This window comes from Globicephala melas, chromosome 10 (assembly GCF_963455315.2).
Source record: "Globicephala melas chromosome 10, mGloMel1.2, whole genome shotgun sequence".
In the NCBI taxonomy this organism is placed as follows: Eukaryota; Metazoa; Chordata; class Mammalia; order Artiodactyla; family Delphinidae; genus Globicephala; species Globicephala melas.
Window position 1 is genome coordinate 10,293,620 of NC_083323.1, and position 20,911 is coordinate 10,314,530.

At 53.3% G+C, this 20,911-nt stretch overlaps 1 protein-coding gene across 3 annotated transcripts in view; it reads right to left on the reverse strand.

Moving 5' to 3' along the window:
- Window positions 1–20,908, reverse strand: part of TRIOBP (TRIO and F-actin binding protein) — a 57,912-nt gene extending 37,004 nt beyond the window's left edge. For all 3 annotated transcript variants that reach the window (XM_060307098.1, XM_060307097.1, XM_060307099.1), the window contains exons 1-7: window positions 20,757–20,908; window positions 20,130–20,259; window positions 19,020–19,180; window positions 13,813–13,952; window positions 12,125–12,314; window positions 10,503–10,671; window positions 2,617–4,966 (exon numbers count right to left, since the gene is read on the reverse strand). In XM_060307098.1, coding sequence (XP_060163081.1) covers window positions 2,617–4,966; window positions 10,503–10,671; window positions 12,125–12,314; window positions 13,813–13,952; window positions 19,020–19,133 — 2,963 coding nt within the window. In that variant the 5' untranslated portion in view covers window positions 19,134–19,180; window positions 20,130–20,259; window positions 20,757–20,908. The remainder of the gene's footprint in view (window positions 1–2,616; window positions 4,967–10,502; window positions 10,672–12,124; window positions 12,315–13,812; window positions 13,953–19,019; window positions 19,181–20,129; window positions 20,260–20,756) is intronic.
- Between the last annotated feature and the right edge of the window lie 3 nt (window positions 20,909–20,911).

Genomic DNA, 20,911 nt, shown 5'->3' on the forward strand with positions numbered 1-20,911 from the left:
GAGTGAATTTCCCTCAGAACCGGGGTGTAGGAGCCTCTGCGAAGCAAAAACCCCAACGTTGACTAGGTGGGGAGGATAATGGCAGAAACTACCCTGTGCAGGGTGGCAAACGTGCGTTCTCTTCCGAATGAATGCATTTTCCATATAAACTCCAGCTTGTTCAGTGAGCATTCCGTCTGAGAAGGTTCCCCCCGTGTGGAATGGAGAGAGGGGAGAGAACTCAAGAAAATTCTGAGACTTGGACAGAGACCCAGCCTCCTGATGCTGAAGCAACAGTATTTCCTCGGGCCACCTGTTCCTGAGGGTTGGTGTGGCTCTGCACCGAGGATGACAAAGAAGGTTGGATGGGCTCTTCCACCTCCAGAGGGTATTAAAGGACAGCGACCGTCAAGTCAGGTAAATTCCATGAAGGCTCTGTTTTGAATTCAAGATACTAGGAAATGCTTATATGATTCTAAGACAAGAAAATCCAAAGGTATCAAGAGGGCAGGAATGAAGATATCGAGCCAAAATTCCTAATGCTTTAATGTGATAATAGCCCTTTAAGAAAAAACGTCCAGCCTCAGTTAGAGCAATGCTTGAACAGAGTAGATGCTCAATAAATACATGTTGAATGAATGAATGGGAGAAAGTAAGAGTACAGCTCTACAGCCACCCACTCATAAATTTCAGTCTGTCCCTTAGAGATATTTAAGTAGGTTTTAAAATTTTATCTTCAGAGGACGAATGGTTTTCTACTTGGAAAAAATGCCATACAAGAGGGAAAATTTTAATTACTCAGTAGAGTCGTAAAGCCTTGGTTAAAAGCAAATAATCTACTTCACCAAAACATATATGCTAAATATGCAATTTTTATATATCACTCATACCTCAATAAAGCTTTAAAAAAAAGGTAAATCTACTTCAAAGAGAGCAAAATGAATAGAAGTATCTGTGTAAAAACAATTAAATGATTAATAAAAGTATAAATATTCCAGACTTCTACTATAAACGCTTTATCTCTCTAAAAGTTAATTACGGTAAGAAAAAAAAAGAAGGAAAGAAAATTTAACTTTGGTTCAAAGACCCTGCTGAGTCATCAGGTAAAGTCAAAGGTATGCAAATTGACATCAGACCAAAAATAGTCATCATAAAAGGCCAAAGACAAAGGGGATTTTCAGGGTAGTGAGACTATTCCGTGTGATACTCTGATGGTAGACACACGTCATTATACATTTGTCTGAACTCAGAATGTACATCACCAAGAGTGAACCCTAATGTGAACTATGGACTTTGGGTGATAATGTGTCAGTGTAAGTTTATGGATTGCAACAAGTGGACCACTCTGACGGGGGATGTTGATAGTGGAGTAGCTGTGCACGTGTAGGAACAGGGCGTATATGGGAAATCTCTGTACTTTCTGCTCAATTTTGTTGTGAACCAAAAACTGCTCTAAAAAAACGAAAGTATTTTTTTTAAGAGGCCAAAGAAAGAATTACACTAATGCTGGAGACCACAAAGGTTGTCGTCTGGGTTTTAAATGGATAAAACTTACTGGAAAAGGAAATTTGAAGAATAAGAGATAAGGTTTCTCGTGCAGATTCAAATCTAAGAGAAAATGTTTTCTAAGGAACAACAAAGAGAGGAATTGTGGATGCAAAATATTACCCACTCCTTAGGGTGATGGAAATGTTCTAAAATTATGTTGTGGTGGTGGTTGCACACCTCAGCCTCGGTAAATATGCTATAATTTATTGAATTCTACACTGAAAGTTTTGAGACTTTCAGACCTATGTTTTTTTGTTCTCTTGAACTTAGCGAATGGAATTTCAGCCCTGATCCTTAAAGACTCTGAGGCTGGAACTGCTGGAGAAAGAAATCTCAGCCGGATCTGGAGGAAACATTTCTCCTCCCCAAGACTGGGGAAAAGCAGACGTTCTGCTGGGTTGTAAACACCCGCATGAATGGAGCCACTGACCAAGGAGACTTGTGGGATTCCTGGACTTCAGGTGCTGTCGCTGCGTCCCAGGAAAGGAATATTTAACCTCTAAAAAAAGTCTGTCATTCTGTGGGTTCTCTTATTTAAAATATGTGGCTCTGGCCATACGTTTTAAATTGACATCTCTGTTTTCGGAAATGCAAGGGACCTGTGAGCTTTCTTCTTTAAGGCAGAAAAAAAATCTGGGACACTTTCTTCTCCCTCACATAAGGTGTAAAAAATAAATAAATAAACCTGTGACTCTGGATCAAACAAAGGGTTTGAGAATTTAACCTCATTTAAATTAATGTACTAATGTTCTAATTTTACAGATGAGGAAACTGAGGCTTAGGTAGATCACTTTACCACATCACACCAGTTGGCGAATGGCGTTGACCCAGGATTTGAACCCAGCCTGCCTGACCCTGGTCTTCGCTCTTACTCTTAGGCTATGCACAATATCACTTAATTGTCAAAAGCAACTCCTAAGGTGCGGAAACAGGTGAAGTGATTTGCCTAAGGTCACATAGCCAGTAAGCGGCAGGGCGGGGGCCTAAACCCTTTCCTGGTTTGGAACCTAAGCCTGTGAACCTTCCACCTGTCCTGCCGCCGCCGAGCCTCCGCCCCAGCCCACCTGGCTGCCCCAGCCCTGGGCTCACCTGCGCTCTTGCCCGAAGAGGCGCTCCACCTCTGCGCGGCCAGGGCTGCGGGTGCGGCCCCCGTTGCTGCACTGGGGCCCTGGCTCCCTCTGCGCCAGCCTCCTGGGTGGGGGCAGGTCGGCCAGCACGGTGTATTCCTCCCTCTCCAAGTTGTGCCTGGTCTCACCCGGGGGTGCCGAGCCCCGGGAGCCCCCCGAGCTGCCTGGCGGAGGTGAGGGTGCCAGGAGCGCTAGGTCACTGGGCGGGTGGCGGGGTGGAGAGGAGGCTCGAGGGGCATCCCGGTGCCCTATGCACACTTGAGGGGGCAGCACTGGGGAGCCACGCAGAGAGTCGGTGGAGGGGGCCAGGCTCTCCATGCTAGTCCCAGTGGGGTCCTGGAAGAAGAGGGAGGGCTCGGGGGCCTGGCGGGGCGGGGACGAGAAGGAGGGTGCATCACGGTGCCCAATGCATACAGGGCTGGGGATGTGGAGGCGCTCGTGCAGAGAGTCTGTGGAGGGGACAAGGCTCTCGGTGCTGGCCCTGGGGAGATCCTGGAACAAGAGGGAGGGCTCTGGGGCTTGGCGCGGCGGGGAGGAGGCCCGGGGTGCGTCACGGTGCCCGATACACACAGTGGGGGGGAACTGAGGAGGCTCGTGCTGGGCGGACTGGTTCTCAGCATCTGACGTGTCTGGGAGGAAGGGAAAGGGGTCAAATTGGGTGTGGCGGGGGGGTGAGGAAGCCCGAGGGGCATCCCGGTGTCCAATGCATACGGCTGGGGGCATATAGGGGGGGTCATGGTGGGGCGATTCACTCTCAGATGCGTGGGGGTCTGGGAAGAAGGGAAAGGGGTCATGCTGCAAATAGCGAGGAGGCGAGGAGGCTCGAGGGGCATCCCGGTGCCCAATGCACACAGGGCAGGGGGGCTGGGAGGGCTCCGGAGAGGTCTGGGGTGCACCGCGGGTAGCAGGGTGCAGAGGCGAGGAGGTCCGGGAGGCACTGTGGTGGCTTGGCAGGTGGGAGGAGGAAGTGGCCCGGGATGGTGAGTTGTGCTGGGTGGGGCTGGAGGAGCGCTGGGGTGAGTCACGCTGAGCTGGTCTGATGGGAGATGAGGTCTGAGGCCTGTCGCTTTGGGTTGGCCGGAGGGCAATGGATGCCCAGGGAACCTCACTTTGCTTGGAGCGAGATGGGGAAGAGGTTCGGGGGCCATCACCCTGGGTTGGCCGGAGGGGAAAGGAAGCCCATGGAATGTCTTTGTTAGTACGATGGGGAGAGGAATTCCTGGGATTGTTCCGCTGAGAGGAACGACGGGGAGAGGAAGGTCCGGGATTGTCCCGTTGGGTGCAGCCCTGAGAGGAGGAGCTTCCTGGGTTTTCCCGCCGTGAGGAAGAGGATTTGGGATTGTCCCGTTGGGCACAAGAGGTTTTGGGGTTGTCCCTTTGGGTAGAAGAGGTTCTGGGAGTGTTCTGTTGAATACAAGAAGGTCTGGGGTTGTCCCTCTGGTGAGTACAAGTAGGGACAGGAGCTTGAGGGCTGTCCTGTTGGGTAGAAGAGGCTCTGGAGTTGTCTTGTTGGGTGGCTCTGGGGGGAAAGGAAACTTGAGGATTATTTCGTTGGGTGGACGAGGTTCTGGGGTTGTCCCGTTGGGCGACTCTTGAGGGAGAGGATGCTCTGGGGGTGTTCTGTTGCGTGGAAGAGGCCCTAGGGGTATCCTGTTGGGTGGACGAGGTTCTGGGGTTATCCCGTTGGGCAACTCTTGAGGGAGAGGATGCTCTGGGGGTGTTCCGCTGTGTGGAAGAGGTCTTGGGGGTGTCCTGTTGGGTGGACGAGGTTCTGGGGTTATCCCGTTGGGCAACTCTTGAGGGAGAGGATGCTCTGGGGGCATTCCGCTGTGTGGAAGAGGTCTTGGGGGTGTCCTGTTGGGTGGACGAGGTTCTGGGGTTGTCCCGTTGGGCGACTCTTGAGGGAGAGGATGGTCTGGGGGTGTTCTGTTGTGTGGAAGAGGCCCTAGGGGTATCCTGTTGGATGGACGAGGTTCTGGGGTTATCCCGTTGGGCGACTCTTGAGGGAGAGGATGCTCTGGGGGTGTTCCGCTGTGTGGAAGAGGTCCTGGGGGTGTCCTGCTGGGTGGATGAGGTTCTGGGGTTGTCCCGTTGGGCAAGTCGTGGGGGAGAGGAGGCTCGGGAGGTATCGAGTTGTGTGGAAGCAGAGCGATGGAGAGAGGAAGCCTGGGGGGTGGTACTTCGAGCACCACTCTGTGGTGTCGCGGGAGAGACCGGGGTCAGCGCCGACCGGTGCCGCTCCAAGAAGTACGCGCTTTCTCCCCGGAGCTTCGCCCAGTGCTGTCCGGCGCTTCGGTTCCCACCACCAGAGCCTAGAGAGAGAAGAGTTAGGTTCAAGGTAAAGGCAGAGGTCTAGGCAGCTCCCACAGCCTACCTTTCTTTGTCCCCTGGGACAGATGATTGGGGCACACCCCACACTGTCTCCTTAGAGGACCCACTTTCCCTATCACACAACTCCACCCCTCTGAGCAACAGATTGGAGGAGGGCTTAGATGCCACTCTCAAGCTGATGTCAGGAATCTGAAATTGAAAACCAGGATGACTCGGTCAAAGTGGGGTGGGCTCTAGAGCCGAAGGTCACATAGTCTGGGGGTTCACGAACAAGTTAGAAAAGAGGCAAACTCGTAAAGAGCAGTTTTGAAAATAGTCTGTGAGGGACTTCCCTGGCCATCCAGTGGTTAAGACTTTGCCTTCCAATGCAGGGGGTGCGGGTTCAATCCCTGGTCGAGGAGCTAAGATCCCACATGACTTGCGGTCAAAAAACCAAAACATAAAACAGAAGCAATGTTATAACAAATTCAATAAAGACTTTAAAAATAGTCCACATTGGGCTTCCCTGGTGGCGCAGTGGTTGGGAGTCCGCCTGCCGATGCAGGGGACACGGGTTCGTGCCCCGGTCCGGGAAGATCCCACATGCCGCGGAGCGGCTGTGCCCGTGAGCCATGGCCGCTGAGCCTGCGCGTCCAGAGCCTGTGCTCCGCAACGGGAGAGGCCACAACAGTGAGAGGCCAGTGTACCGCAAAAAAAAAAAAAAAAAAAAAAAATAGTCCACATCAAAAAACCTTTAAAGAAAAGAAAAAGAAAGAAAGAAGCATAAAATAGCCTGTGTGACCCAGAGAGGGAGAGCTGGATCGAATAGCAGCTACCAACAAATTTTCATTTCTGTTCTACTTCCTGCAACTGGATTCCGAGAAACTCCCCCCTCTCTTCCAGTGAGACTTGTGTGATCGCTCTAAAAAGTTCCTTTTGTGAACCAGCAGCATTGGCCTCACCCGGGGGTTTGCTAAGAAATGCAGAATCTCAGGTGCACCCTGGGTGCACTGCATCAGAATCACATTTTAATAAGATTCCCAGGTGATTTGCATGCACGTTACAGTTTAAGAAGCCCTGATCTAAGGGATTCATGTAACTTCGCTAATCAGTGACCCCCTCACAACTCCCATCCCCATGAAGGGGCCGCCATGATCATGGTGTCACCCTACACCCCCCTCAGTCCCTTGGTCACCAAGCATGTGGTGGCCACCAGCTGTGTGCGTGTCCCTGGGCTGGTACTTCAGGAGAGAAGTAACGGGTATTGTGGCCGTGTCTTGAAGGAGCCACGACTGCATTCATTAAAGTCCACACTTAAGAGTCCCTCTTCTCTGGGGAGTTGCCTGATGGCCTAGTGGTTCGGATTCTGCACTTTCACTGCCTTGGCCCAGGGCTCAGTCCCTGGTGGGGGAACTGAGACCCCACAAGCCATGCAACGCGGCCAAAAAAAAAAAAAATGGAAACCCTCTTCTCACACTTTGAAACCTCTGCCTCCTCCAAACTCTCTGAGCTGGTGTCACTGAAGTCTTGAGTTTCCAGCACCCATCGAGGAACTGGAACCACGCACAGAGCAGCACTTAAAATTTGCGCTGTTGGGAATTCCCTGGCAGTCCAGGGGTTGGGACTCGGCGCTTTCACTGCCGAGACCGGGATCTAGGATCCCGCAAGCCGGCGATTCGGCCAAAAAAAAAATTTGCCTTGTGGTTGCGTGATGGTCTGATGCCCCACGACGTTCCAAATCTGCACGCTCCTCTCATCCACCTCTTCCCACCTCCCCGCTCTCAGCTACCCTCCTTTCTCACCTGGATGGTTGCAATAGCCCCCCAACAATGTGCACTCTGGGCCCAAGGTCATCACCCATCCAGGGAGATCCTTTCCAAAAGCAAATCTAGCTAGATCACCCCTGCTTACAAGGAGAGACGAAAAGCTGTCACAGATGGGAGAAAACTGAAAGACATGGGAACTAAACACAATGTGGGATCCTGGATTGGATCCTGCAACATAAAAGGGCCATGTGTGGAAAAACGGTGAATCCAAAGAAAGTCTGTAGTTTAGTCAGTAGTATTGTTACCAGTGTTAATTTCTTAACATATATATTTTTTAATTTCTTAATTTTGATAATAGGGCTATGGTTATGTAAGATGTCAACACTGGGAAAACCCGGGTAAGCGGTATGATGGAAACTCTCTGTACTATCCTTGCAACTCTTCTAAAAGATTAAAAAAAAATGCAGGGCTTCCCTGGTGGCGCAGTGGTTGGGAGTCCGCCTGCCAATGCAGGGGACGCGGGTTCGTGTCCCGGTCCGGGAAGATCCCACGTCCGCGGAGCGGCTGGGCCCGTGAGCCATGGCCGCTGAGCCTGCGCGTCCGGAGCCTGTGCTCCGCGTCGGGAGAGGCCACAGCAGTGAGAGGCCCGCGTACCACAAAAAAAAAAAAAAGCAAAAACTTCAAGGGCTCCCATCTGCACTTGGAATAAAATCCAGGCATTTCCCATGTGTGGCAAGGCTCTGCCTGCCCCCACCGGCCTCCCAGCTCCCTGTGGGTAGGGGCCTCGCCTTCTTGTTTATTACTGTGTCTACTGGGCTTAGGAAAGTGTCTAGCACACCATAAGTGAGCAATAATATTGTGCCACCACCTTCCAGCTCTGAGTTGCACCTCGTCCTGGAGTCTTCCCACCCTTTGAGCATGTGCACTGGCTGAGATGGCGTTTACCACCACTCCCAGTGGCTCACAGCTGGGTCAGCACCCCCAGCCCCGGTTTCTTCCCTTTCCCACCCATCACAAGCATCCCTTGGAGCCTGGCCCACCCAGGATCTGACTTCATTCCTGCAGCCCCCTTAGTGAGCACACAGGGCAGGCTGTGCAGAGGTTCTAGGGCATCTGTGTTTTGTCCCTCAGCTAGCCGGGCTCGGCACAGCCTGCCCCATGGAGTGTGTCTGCAAACTGAGAGGTGCCCCGAGAGGGATGTCAAGGCATTCCCAGCATCTTGGACTTGGCTAATTCCCCCCAGGCCGTGGCCTCCTGCTGCAATTTGGGAACCTGCCGCCAGGCAGACAGTGGTGACTGCCTTTGATCAAGCAGGTCACATAGTGAGGGTCCCCCCACCCCACGGCCCCTGTGTTTAAGAGCAAGAAAGCAGGGATTTAGTACAAAACCCCACCAGCTCTCAGGCCATTCGCACTGGGGAGGCGCTTCTTCCCATACACACTCTCCCCAGGGCCTGATGGGGCAGGGCAGTGGAGGCTGGGGTGCTGACAAGATCTGATGAATGTTTTTAAAGGATGGCTCAGCTGCTGGGGGCAGAATGGACTAAAGGGGCCTGGCAGAAACAGGAGATCTGAAGGCGCTGTGGCAATAACCCCTGGTTTGGTCGGGGAGCAGTGGTAAAGATGGCAAAAAGGAGACATATTTGGGGTGTGTTTTAGAGGTGCTGACCAGAATTGCTGCTGATTGGATGTAAAACGTGAGGAAAGAGGAATCGGGATAACACGAGATTTGGGACCTGAGCCTCCGGATGGGTGGTGACATAGAACAGATTGGAGGAGGAACAGGCTGGGAGGGAGGGTCAGGTTACTGGTGGCCCCCAACACCGGCCTCCTCTGCACCCCCTTCTCCTACACTCCACATGCTCCTATCACCCCATCTTTCTTCTCTCCTCCAACCTGCCACCTCTGCCCACTCCTTAAGGCTCTGCAATGGCTCTTCCTTCTGTTTCTGAACTTAGATCTCAGCTACAATGTCGCCTCCCCAGAGAGGCCCTCCCTGTCCACGGGCCACTTGCTCTCACAGCCTCCTGTCTAATTGTCCAAAAATCAGTTCCCACTCTCTTGGACTTGGAAAAGATGCCACGTCCTCCCCCGTGCAACACATGGGGGCACCTGGCCAGTTTGCCCCATGCTGGGATGCTGAGTGGCCACTTGGTTAAGGTGCTGTCTGCCAGATCTTCCCATCCTAAGGGTGCCTTTTCCCTCTGTAATCGATATGTAATCTGAGGGGCGATACTCTGAGACCGTGTGAATATACTGTTCCCTGACAACCCTTCACCCAGGAATTTAGCATCAGCCGGTGATTCATGCCTAAACCAGTTATCACTACAGTGGCTGCAATGGTCTCCTAAACTGCAAAAGTCTCCTCTGCCTCGTCCTGCTTCAATTCATCCTTCACACCTTGCCCTAGTGAAATTCTTAAGGCACAGGACCAATTACATCGCTCCCCTTCGCAAAAACCTCCTGTGGCCCCCTGCTACTTACAAAAGAAAGTCCAGACTCCTTGGCTAGACTCTAGAGGCCCCGCATGGTCTGGCCCAGCTATATACCACCACCTCTGCTAAAGCTGTGCATACCAGGATACTCCCTTTTCACACCTCCATGCCTTTACCCAGCTGTTTCCTCAGCTACAGTGCCAAGTCCAAAAGGTGTTCCTCTGAGTCCTTCCTCGGCTGGAATGAAGCTCTTTCTCCCCGGACCCCGGACCTACCCCGACCCTCACCCCCAGCCCTTCTCACAACCCCGCACAGCTGTTTCTGCCCTTCCTCTGTCCTGAGCTGCTGTCTGTCATCTCCCATCTGTTTGCTTTACTGGATGATGAGCTTTTCGGGGCAGGGACCATGACTGGCTCTTCCTGAATGCCCAAGGTATCTAGCATCAGGTCTTACACATGGTTAGTGCTCATGTGTTTGATGACTGAATGCTACAGGAGCCGTAGGAAGCCAAGACTGCCTTCTGGGGTTAGGACATGGATGCCCCGCCCCACATCTCTAAATCCTGATGATGCTGAAGACACAGACCAGGAGGCAACACAGCGCAGTAGTGATGGAGGGCCCAAACTTTGGGGGTCCAGCATCCTGGGTTCACATACCAGTGAGACGCTGACCAGTGTCATGGGCATCTGTGGGCTTGGCCTGACCAGCAGCCTTCTGCCTTTCTCTGGAAACAACACCTCCTTGATTTCCTTTGAGCCATCTCCTCTCTTCCACTCTCAGACCATGAAGTTTGAACAGGGGATTGATCCCATCCCTGATCTCCAGGTTGGGCACATGACCCATGCTGGGTCCCAGGGAGAACCCTCCCTGGGACTTTAGCTATATCTATAGGGAAGATTGTGCCCGCTTACTGTGGGAGTTGAAAATTAGGTAGGATACAGCCTGATACCGCTGCTACTCATCCTGCCACCATCAGGGGAGGATCTGAGAATGAAGAGAGAAGAGCAGACACCAGATTTCTGATGCCATTTGCATACCTGGATCCAGCCATGCCCGAAGGCATTCCTCTAGACTTTTACTCAGCCAGTTTCCATCACTTGCAACCTGAAGATCCTGACCCACCAGTTGCAAGATGATGTATTTAAAGCAGATTGCATGGCACATTGCCTGCTCCATAATTATATGGGGACCGTTACTGTTATTAAGATGCAAGCTGTCAAAGTAAGATGTACCCAGGGGCCCACGCAGCCAGAGAAATGGTTATCTGGTTCCCAGGCCCCTGGCCATCACCACACCTGTGGTCACAGGGACCAACCTGGCCTGGCAGAAGGTACTCACCCTCCTTTCTCTGGCCTGCAGTGTCTCCTCCTACAGGGGACCGGGTGAGGAGAGGAGGAGCCCTTCGGGCACTGTCAGCCCTTGGCCCCTCCTGTGGCTTCCGTGGGATCATCACGGTGAACTTGTCCCCACTGGGGGCCTCCTCTTGCCTCTCAACAGTGTCCCAGTCCTGCCAGGGAAGGGGAGGAGAAAGCCTGTTTGGAGAGCAAGGAGAGAGAGCCCAGGGCCTGCACTCCCAGCATGAGATGGATAGATGGAAGGAAAGGGAATTGACATTGCAAGACCACCTGCTGTATGCTCAGGACTGTGCTGGGCTCTTGGAAGGTGTGAACTCAGCGAAGGTTCAATCAACCCTGTGCAGTAGGTATGTCCCTTGGTGCTAAGAACTTGCCCAAAGTCACACAGCTGGGAAATGGTTTATATGGGAGGGGACTTGAATCCAGGGTAGTCAGACTCCGTGTGGTAGGAGGGCCTTCGAATAGCGGTCCCTGCCCCAGAGACACCCCCAGGATCCAGAGAGAAGTAGGTGAGTTCAAAGTCTAGCCCCAGGGGCTTTCCTGGTGGCGCAGTGGTTAAGAATCCTCCTGCCAATGCAAGGGACACGGGTTCGAGCCCTGGTCCGGGAAGATCCCACATGCCACGGAGCAACTAAGCCCGTGCACCACAACTACTGAGCCCGCATGCCACAACTACTGAAGCCCACGCGCCTAGAGCCTGTGCTCCGCAACAAGAGAAGCCACAGCAATGAGAAGCCCACACACCACATTGAAGAGCAGCCCCCGTTCAACAAAACTAGAGAAAGCCCGTGCGCAGCAACAAAGACCCAATGCAGCCAAAAATAAATAAATTTATAATAACAAAAAAACCCCTAAAGTCTAGCCCCACCACTTCCCAGATGTGTGGCCTCAAGTAAGTCACTTCCCTTCTTTGAGCCTCAGATTTTTTGCCCCAAAACAGGGACATAAAACTCTCCACCTCAGAGTCGGGTGGTGAGTCTTCCTGAGACAATGCCTGCAGGGCTGGGTCGTTTTATTCTGAATCTTATCATTTTCCCCTGGGGTCTCCTGGATAGCTGGCCTCTTCTGTCCCGGGACAACACTTTGAGGGTCGCATGTCCCAAGAAGTTCCCCTGAGTCTCCTCTTCTCCTGGCTAAATAGCTCCCCGCCCTTGCCAGGCCCTACAGCCGGCTCCCTTTCCTCTGACCCTCGGAGATCTATGCCAGGGCTGGCCATGGGGCTTAGCCGTGTGTGACCAGGGCAGGGCCTAGGTCCAGTCCCACTCCTGATCTGGATACCACACCCAACATCCCGGCCCTCCGTGCACTGAGAGTTTTTGGCAGCTGGAGCCCGTTGACGATGCACAAGCTCCCTGTCAACTGAAACACCTGCCTCCACCTTTTCATAGCCAGACCCTCAGCCCCCTGGGCTGGCCCTGCAGAGCCCCCGGTCCCTCCCAGGTGCATGGTCTGGGGCAGCCCAACATGCTGGCTAAGGCTCCAGAGGACCTCGGCTCCGTTCCCTGTTGTGAGAGGCTCAGCCCCGTCTGGGGGTTTGCGTGGGACCCCAGGGCTGGCCCAGGGGCAGACACCTGCTCTTGCCCTGGCCTCCCGCCCCCCTCTCACCACGGAAGACGAGTCGCTGGTATCATCAGGGGCTTCGCAGTCAGAGCTGGAGCTGGTGCCAGAGTCAGGGCTCTCGTTGAAGTTGCCGCACAGGGAGGAGGCCAGGCCCTCCAGGTAGGGTGCTGCCTCGGGTTCCTGCGTCCTGGGGGTGGCTGTGAGGCCCTCTGCAGGGAGCCCTGTTGATGGGCCCCTGGGAGAGGAGACAGACCCATGACTTTTTCCCTCAAAGTGATGGGAATTAAGGAGTAACACCCCACCACCACCCAGGTGCACACACACCTCACTTTTGAGTGGAGGAGGGAGCTAACACCGAGGGCTGCCTGTGTTCTGCCCTTCACGTGGGCTGCCTCGTTTAGCTCCAACAGCCTCCCTTCGAAGTGAGTGTAAAGATTCCCATTTTACAGATGAAGAAACTGAGGCTCAGAGAGGTCAAGGGACTGGCCAAGGTCACAGAGCTAGGAAAAGGCAGAGATGCACTGTGAACCAGGGCTGTGGCCTCAACCCCCACCATGTTACTGGAGCAGGAGAGAGGACCCCAAGCTCTGTAAGACTAAGACAGAATCATGCTGGGCTAATAGGGGGCTTTGAGAGGGAGCAGGGCTCCAGGGGCAGTGACAGGGCCACCGGTCTGGATGCCAAGGGAGGGAGCTGTAGAGAAAGCCCTGCTTTAAAGAAGCCAGTAGGTTAGAGCTGGCAGTATCCCCAAAAAGTGACCCACAATGGACACCAAGGGGGGAAAGTGGTGGGGAGGTGTGATGAACTGGGAGATTGGGATTGACGTATATACACTAATATGTATAAAATGGATAACTAATAAGAACCTGCTGTATAAAAAATAAATAAAATTCTAAAATTAAAAAAAAAAAGTGACCCACAAATTGGCCTATGAGACAGAAATGAGTGATGACCCTTAAAAGAGGTCTGTGATCAAATAAGTTTGAGACATATTACACTCTTCTCCTACCTTCCCCACCCAAAAGCACAGTGCATGCTAGCAAACTAAAAGCTCTGACAAGTCCTGCAAAAACAATATTCCAATTTGTTTATACCAGACTTTCTGAAACATATTTGACGGCAGAGCTGTTTTTTGTTTTTTGTAAAATAATGCCTACCTATGAGGAACACATGTTCGCAAATCAATGCTGATTTGATTCAATCCCGCTTCTTTTTTAAACAGGGAAACTGAGGTATAAAAAGAGGGAATAACTTGCCCAAGGTCCCACAGCCCATCAGGAAAGGAGCTGAAGCTGGAACCCAGGTCTCTAGACCCTCAGCCATGTCCTCCCAAGGCACCATGGCCCCAAAGAGGGACTTCGGTCCAACTTAGGCCCCGGGGTGGAGGGAATTCCAGAGCCTAGGGGCAGTGCATGGTCAGGTAGGTGGGTGATAAAAAGCGCCCCTGGGCGCTGAGACTGTTTAATCTTTTAAAGCAGTGCAAAGGGAACCAGGAAATGTGAGTGGCCTGTGGGCCATGCCCACAGCAGGGTGGGTGCACGCGCTCCATCCCCTGAGCTAGGGCCCATGGAACATGCCCACTGCTGCCTGTACCCAGGCCGAGTGGACTGACCATGTGACCCACGACAGCAGCCATCACAGACGGAGGCTGCCAGCATGAAGGGGTGTGGGGTGGGATGGGTGAGGGCATCCAACCCCGGGAACCCCTCCTCAGGCCCCAGGGTTCTACCCACCTTTCAGGCCCTGGCCCAAGGCCCGAACCCACCACAGACTGGCAGTTGGAGGTCGAGGCACCGAGCGGGTCCTCAGGGGCGGCTGGGCGGCGCGGCAGGTCGCAATAGGGCGCCTCAGCACTTGGAGGGCTCCCGGGTTCCTGAGACAGAGTCGGAGAGGAGGCAGCTCGTCGCCCACGTGGGGGCTCCCCTCCCCCTGTGCAGCCCCTCCCCCCACCAGGCGGTGTGGAAGAGTCTCCAGACAGCTCCTCCTGGGATCTCCACTTCTCAGGGAGAGCTGTCCATCAGACTGGAAGTGCTCCTTGGGACCCAAGCTGGGGGCTGGCAGAGGTACAGGTTATGTGCATGCGCACATGTCTACAGGTATGTGTTCGTATAAATTCCTGCGTGTGTGCAAGTATGCGCATGTGCACGCATGTGTATGCATGTCTGGTGGGTACACTGATGTGTCTGTTTGCATAAGTGCATGGACGTTTGTTTATATGTGTTTATAAACACACGCATTAGCATACCCACCTGACTTGTGTACACGAGCAAGCACGTGTGTCTCGGCACACAGGTATGAGTCTGTGCCTGGGGATGTGAAGGGCACTAAAGGATCCAAAAGGGTCTTCTGTTGCCAGAACTCAAGGATGAGGAGGGAGAGGGAGGATTAAGCTAGTCCGGAGGATGAAGGAAAGTGTCTGAGGCAGGAAGAGGTAGTCTGAGGGAGGAGGAGATGGGAAGGAAGACCTTGGAGAAAAGGAGAGATGTGCGCTCCTAAAGGAGGGCCGGGGCCTCCAGGGCTGGAAGGTCAAGGCTCCAGGGGTTGGGGTCAGGGCCCCCGAGCTGGCTGAGGGTTTCTCTCTCCCTCCTGCCCTGAGCAGGGCCACACCTGCGAAGGCTGGTGCTGGGCTCACCCGGGGGAACGGCTGCTCGCCTCCGGGAAGGCCCCCCCATTCCTCCCCACCTCCCAGGGTGGCAGGGCCCTCCCCCCGGTGAGGGGGACAGCGGCCACGGCACCCTGCACCCCGCCTCCTCTCGGATTACCTGGGCGGCGGGCTCCGGCAGTGGCGGCTGGCGGCTGTCAGCACCCTCGTACCCGGGGGGCTCCAACTCAGGCCCCCACGCTGCTGCCCTCCCAGGCCCCGACTCTGGGCCGAGGTGGCGGCAGCCGAGGCAGTGGAAACCTTAGAGGGGCCGGCTGCGGGAGCAGGGGCCCCTCATTACTGTTTCATAAGCCGGGGCCCAGCCAAGAACAATGCAGGACATGAAACCGCAGGAACCCGATCCTCGCGGCTCACCTGAGAGCGGGGCCGGGCGGGGGCCTGGGCCCGGGCTCCCTGGGGACCTTGGAGCCCAGAACCGGGACGGAGGCCACAGCCTGGCCGCAGCCCTGGGGTGGGCACAGAGTCTCCGGGTTCCAAGAAGGCCGCCACTCTGGGACCTGGGCAGTGCCAAGGAGTGGGGCTGGGGTGTCTGCCGCGCCATCCAAGCCAGAGAAGGAAGGCCCTTCTGGATTCAGTTTCGCCCCCTGCCCGGGAGCCAGATTCTGATCAGCGCTCCATAGCGGGAGGTGTCAGATCTGCAGCCCGGCCTGGCGCCTTGGCTACCCTGGGGACCTTGCCGCGTGAATAAGGAGGGAGCGGCACTCTGGGCATCATCGAGGGGTCCCAGCCCAGCTGGGCCCGGCAGGAGCCCCAGCCTGTCGTGGTACCTCCTCCCTGCCTTCACCTCCAGCCCCCGTCACTACCCACCATCCACACGAGTAGGCCCAGCAACTAATCCCCAGCTCTGATTTCCTGTCTGGCGGGTCAGCACGGGCTCTGGCCTCAGACAGTCATCAGGCCCAATCCTGGCGCCTCCACTTCCCAGCTGGGTGACCTCAGCCCAGTGACTTCCCTCTCTGAGCCTGGTTTCCTCATCTACAAAACGGAGGTGATTAATGGACCCACTCCCTAGGGGTGTTATGAGAATTAAATGAGTTAATATGAGTAAAAGGGCTTAGAACACCGCCAGGTCTGTACATCTTAAATATAATAAATAATGTAAAAACATTCAATAGAATTTTATTAGTGTTAAGTCAATAAAATGTTAAAGACACTTAAGAATAGATGCATTGAAAAGGAATGTATGGGGCCTGGCATACAGCAAGACCCTCCCCTCTCCATCCAGAACCTGGCCATGACCTGGTCTAGGCTGTGTGATTTCCAGGGATAAGCCCTCCTCACGCCTCCCAGCCTGGGAGACTCAGCTGAGAGCAGAGCAGAGATGCATCCAGAGCCCAGGATCATGGGGAACTGGAGCAAGCTTCTGGGAAAGGTTTGCTCTGTGACCTGGGGCCCTTTCTGCATTTTCTTTTTCTTTCTTTTTTTTTCAAATAAATTTATTTATTTATTTATTTTTGGCTGCATTGGGTCTTCGTTGCTGCGCGCGGGCTTTCTCTAGTTTCGGTGAGCAGGGACTACTCTTCAATGCGGTGCGCAGGCTTCTCATTGCGGTGGCTTCTCTTGTGGAGCGCGGGCTCTAGGCGCACAGGCTTCAGTAGTTGTGCCACATGGGCTCAGTAGTTGTGGCTCACGGGCTTAGTTGCTCCACGGCATGTGGGATCTTCCCGGACCAGGGCTCGAACCCATGTCCGCTGCATTGGCAGGCAGATTCTTAACCACTGCGCCACCAGGGAAGTCCCTGCATTTTCTAACATAGGTGAAGATGTCAGAACTGGCTCTAGCCCCAGGTGATACCTTTATCAGGCCCCTCAGGGATGAGTGTGTGCTGGAGTGTAATTAAGGATCTGGCTGGGGGATGCTTTTCTAACACACAGATTTTGGGACTCTATGTGTTTGAAACTGTTCATCCATGAGCAGGACTTTCATCAGCGCCAGATCCTGATGACTTGAAAGCCTCTATCTCCTGCAGAGGTCTGGCTCCTGAGCTCCTCATATTAAGTAAACTCCTCTCATCTCCAGTGTGTCCCCCAGGCACCTCCCACTCACCACCCCAAACAACTCCAAATGGGCCTCCCATTCCAAGAACTCTGCCTCAGAAAATAACACAGCAGTCAGCCATGTTCCAGCCTCTCCACGTTACTCATTTACCAAATCCTTTAGATTCTCCTATTCAGTTAGTTCTGAAATGTGTCCATTTGTCTCCATCTCAAAATCTCCAGCATCAGGGACTTCCCTGGTACTCCAGTGGTTAAGACTCCATGCTCCCAATGCAGGGGGCCTGGGTTCAATCCCTGGCTGGGGAACTAAAATCCCACATACCGCAGCTAAGCCTGTGCGCCACAACTAGAGAAGCCCGCGTGCCGCAATGAAGACCCAGTGCAGCCAAAATAAAATTAGTTAATTAAAAAAAAAGTCTCTGTCACCTCTGATATGAGTAATTGCACTTTTTCCTCATTGGTCGCCTTGTTCACTCTCACTCCCTGCTGTCCATTCTCTGTCCTGCAGTCAGAGTGACTTCTGAAAATGCAAATCTGATCACATCACTCGTCTGTTTAAAATCTTTAGTGGCTGCCCATGCGTCTCAGGAAAAAGTCCAAGGTTCTCAGCATGTCCACAAGTCCCCACAGGCGGTGAGACCCAGCCCCCACCCCATTCTCCATCCTTGGCTTCTCTCCACCCTCCAGTGTGCCTCCTCCTTGCTGCCTCAGGGGCTTTGCACTTATTGTTCCCTTCCACTCCTCTTACCCCAGCTTCACTGGCGATGCCCTCCCAGCCCTTACCAAGCAGTTAAAGTAGCATTTCCTTCGAGAAACAGTCCCCGAATGTCCTATCATTTACCCTCATGCCACTTGCTGCTCCTTTACAACATTTATCACAACCATGATTAAAAACTTATTTGCATGATTACTTTCTTAGTCTCCATTTCTCTTGCTAGACTACAAGCCCATGAACCAGGAACTGTGTCTGTTCTATTTGTCACTGTTTCCCCAATATCTAGCATAATGCCTGGCACATTTTAAGCACCGATTCAATATATGTGAACACATGAGCTGGCCCAACTGGTCTCAACTGGGAAGTGGTGGGACTGAGACTAGAACTCAGACCTGTCTGAATCCAAGCTTCTCCTCCTGTTCCAGGCTTGCCATCTCCCCACCCACCGGGAGAAGGTCATTTGCATGGGAGATGGACTCAAAGGGATTTCAGGCAACTGCTCCCTGAACTTGGGGGTGAGGGTAGGGGAGCTGTTTTTGGAGGTATCAGGACAGGTAGAAAAGAATCTCCCAGGTTGACTCTTCTGGTCGGGAAGGAGGAAGAAAGGAAACGAATGTGTATCGAATTAGCCACATGTGACTTGGGCTAAGCAGGGCCAGATGCCCTGGGTGAGAAGACTTGTTGCCCCACTTTACCCATTAGGAGAGTGAAACCAGAGCAGTCAATGACCCAAGGTCACACAGCGGGTAAATGGCAAACCTAGGACTGGAACTCTGGTCTGCTTGGCTCCAAAGCTGAACAGCAACTCGCTTATAATGGCCACCTCTTAGAGGCTAATGCCTGCACGGAGATGGCGGCCAGGCTCAAGGGGAGCCTCGAGTCTCACTGAGAATGACACAGAGCCATGAGGGGGTCAAGGCTGCAGCGCCCTTGGAGATTCACAGTCCCGTGCTTCGCATAGCTCTGGGTTTACTCGGACCAGGGCTTAGCCTGAAACCTCATCCTTCACAAAGTGAGAAAATGCCTCCCCTTTCACTCCTTCCGTACCTTCAAGGACAAAGTCTCCAGTGGATGTGTGTATCTTTAATGGCTAACACCTACCAATCTCCCTTTTTAACAGAGAGACAGCAGGGCTCAGGCTCAGAACCTTGAGCTGACAACACTCTCTAGTTAGAATTTAGTGACATTTCTGGGTTGGTTTTTTTTTCCTCTTTTATTCTTTCCTTTGAACCTTCTATATAAAGAATATGATTCTAGTTTTCTATTTGTGGTGGTGATGTAAAGTTTTGTTTTAATATAAGTGAAAAAATGCGTATTGATTTAATGGACAGTACGGTAAGTAATAGGTTATATGAGGCTTGGCAGAAAAATCGTAAGAGCAGGAGGAGAATAACTGGCATTTGGGAAGCATTAACATGGTCCCACTCATTGTACAGACTGGGAAAACTGAGGCTCTGACCACAAGGAAGGTCAGTGTCTGAGTTCAGCTGCAAGTTAGTGGCCCAGCCAGGCACCCCCATCACAGACTCCCCTGTCCCAAACCACCACTCAGGAAAGCCTGCCTACCTGATGCCTTGCTCTGTGGGCCTCCTCAGTGTGGAAGCAGTTTTGACAGCATCTCTGGGCAAGCACATTAGCTTCAAAGTGGTCACAGGGGGCATTCCCAGCCACCCCCTCCATATCAGTTGAATCAGGCCAGGGCAGCTCCTGCAATCCGATGGTGGGGCCTGGGAAGAATTAGGGGTCGGGGGGAGGCAAAGACCAGCTGACTGGCTGGCAGCCCACCCGGACTCCAGCCCCAGCTTGCCCCCAGACCGCCAAGGACCAAGGAAATGAGGTTATCCATCAATTCTTTCACCTGGTCACTTATTCACTCAACAAACACTCATTAAGCACCTCCTAAGCACCAGGCACTCTGCCAAACATTTGACACGTGATTTCTAGTCGTTACTGCAGTGTTGCTCAAAGTGTATTTTGAGGACCCTGCATTAGACTCAGCTGAGCTGCTCATAAAATGCATATCCCCAGTTCCTTCCCTGATCCACCCAGCCAGAATCTCTGGAGGTGAGGCACTCATACAAGGCATTTATACAATGCATTTTATACATGTCTCCTAGGCGATTCCAATGCACCCCAAAGTTTGCGTACCCTTGCCTTACAGTTATCCTGCACTGTAGATAAAATTAATGCTAATTTCAGATGAGGCAACTAAGTCTCACAGAGATTCCATAACTTGTTCAAAGGCCCAGTGGCTGAACTGGATTCAAACCCAGTCTTTGTGCCTCCCCATCCTCCCAGAGGTGGGCGTGAGGGACACCGGATCACACTGCCAACTCACACAGGTCCCTTGGGAAACCCTGAGAGTGAGGCAAGTGGCCAGCCAGGTATTTTCAGAACTGAGGACAAAATCATGGATGAAAGTGAACAACATAAGGTCACTCTGCGAGTCTGGCAGAGCTCAGCCAAAGAGAACCCCTGGTGTTGTGCTGAGCACAGGGCTCTTCCTCTGGGCGCCACTGAGGGCTCCAACCCCATGCCCTGGCGGGGCGGGGGAGCCCCGTCAGAAGAGCGACTTGAAGATGCTCTCCTCACCCCAGCAAGCGGGGTGGGGTGAGAGGAATCCATATCCCCAAATACACATGCACCTTACTGTGACCCCAGGTCGTCTGCTCATACCTGTCGAGTTTCCTCCAAAGCGTCACAGGGGATCTGGCCTTAGTTGCCAATCTTGGCGGAGAGCTGGGGAATTTCACATCCTCCCCTGGGGCAACCAGGGAGAAGATTCCTGGCTCCTTCACCATCAAACCTGAGGAAGTGGCAGGGCACGGTGGAGGCTGGGGGCACCACTGGCACTTCAGTGGCCCCGGGGTCTCCAATTCTCCCCGAGCTGTTATCTCCCTGCGTCGTTCCCTGTTCCCAGTAGTGCAGAGAGTAGGCATCCGTCCTGCCCAGCCTGGGCGGTTCCTTCCCAATCCCGCCACATAAAGGAGCAACGCCTCGGACTGAGAAAGCAGCTTAATCCCCTGTGGGCGGGTGTGGGGTGCTCTTATACACATGCCCCTCACTGCTCCCGCTTCCCCCTCCCACCCCCAACCAATTGGCTGAATCCTTCTCTAAAATGCACTTTAGGTGTGGATATAACAATGAAAAACCTTCAGCGGACATGCATGCCCCACCCGGGGAATGGACCCCTGGACCTCCCTCCATCCAGCTAGTCAGACAGTCCCTCCTCGTGTCCCTCAGCCCTCTACCTTTTCCCACTAGCCTTTCCTCCCTCTCAACCTTTCCGCTCGCGGGACTAACCTCGGCTCGGGTTTCCACACACAAGGGGGTGCTGGGGTGAGGTGCCAGGGGTCACAGCCTTTCTATTTTAACAATGAATCAGAACGTTGCCTTGAAGGTGGACGAAGACCACGCCCCTGCCACTCGCATAGGCTCTTTCTAGGTGCTTCATTTAC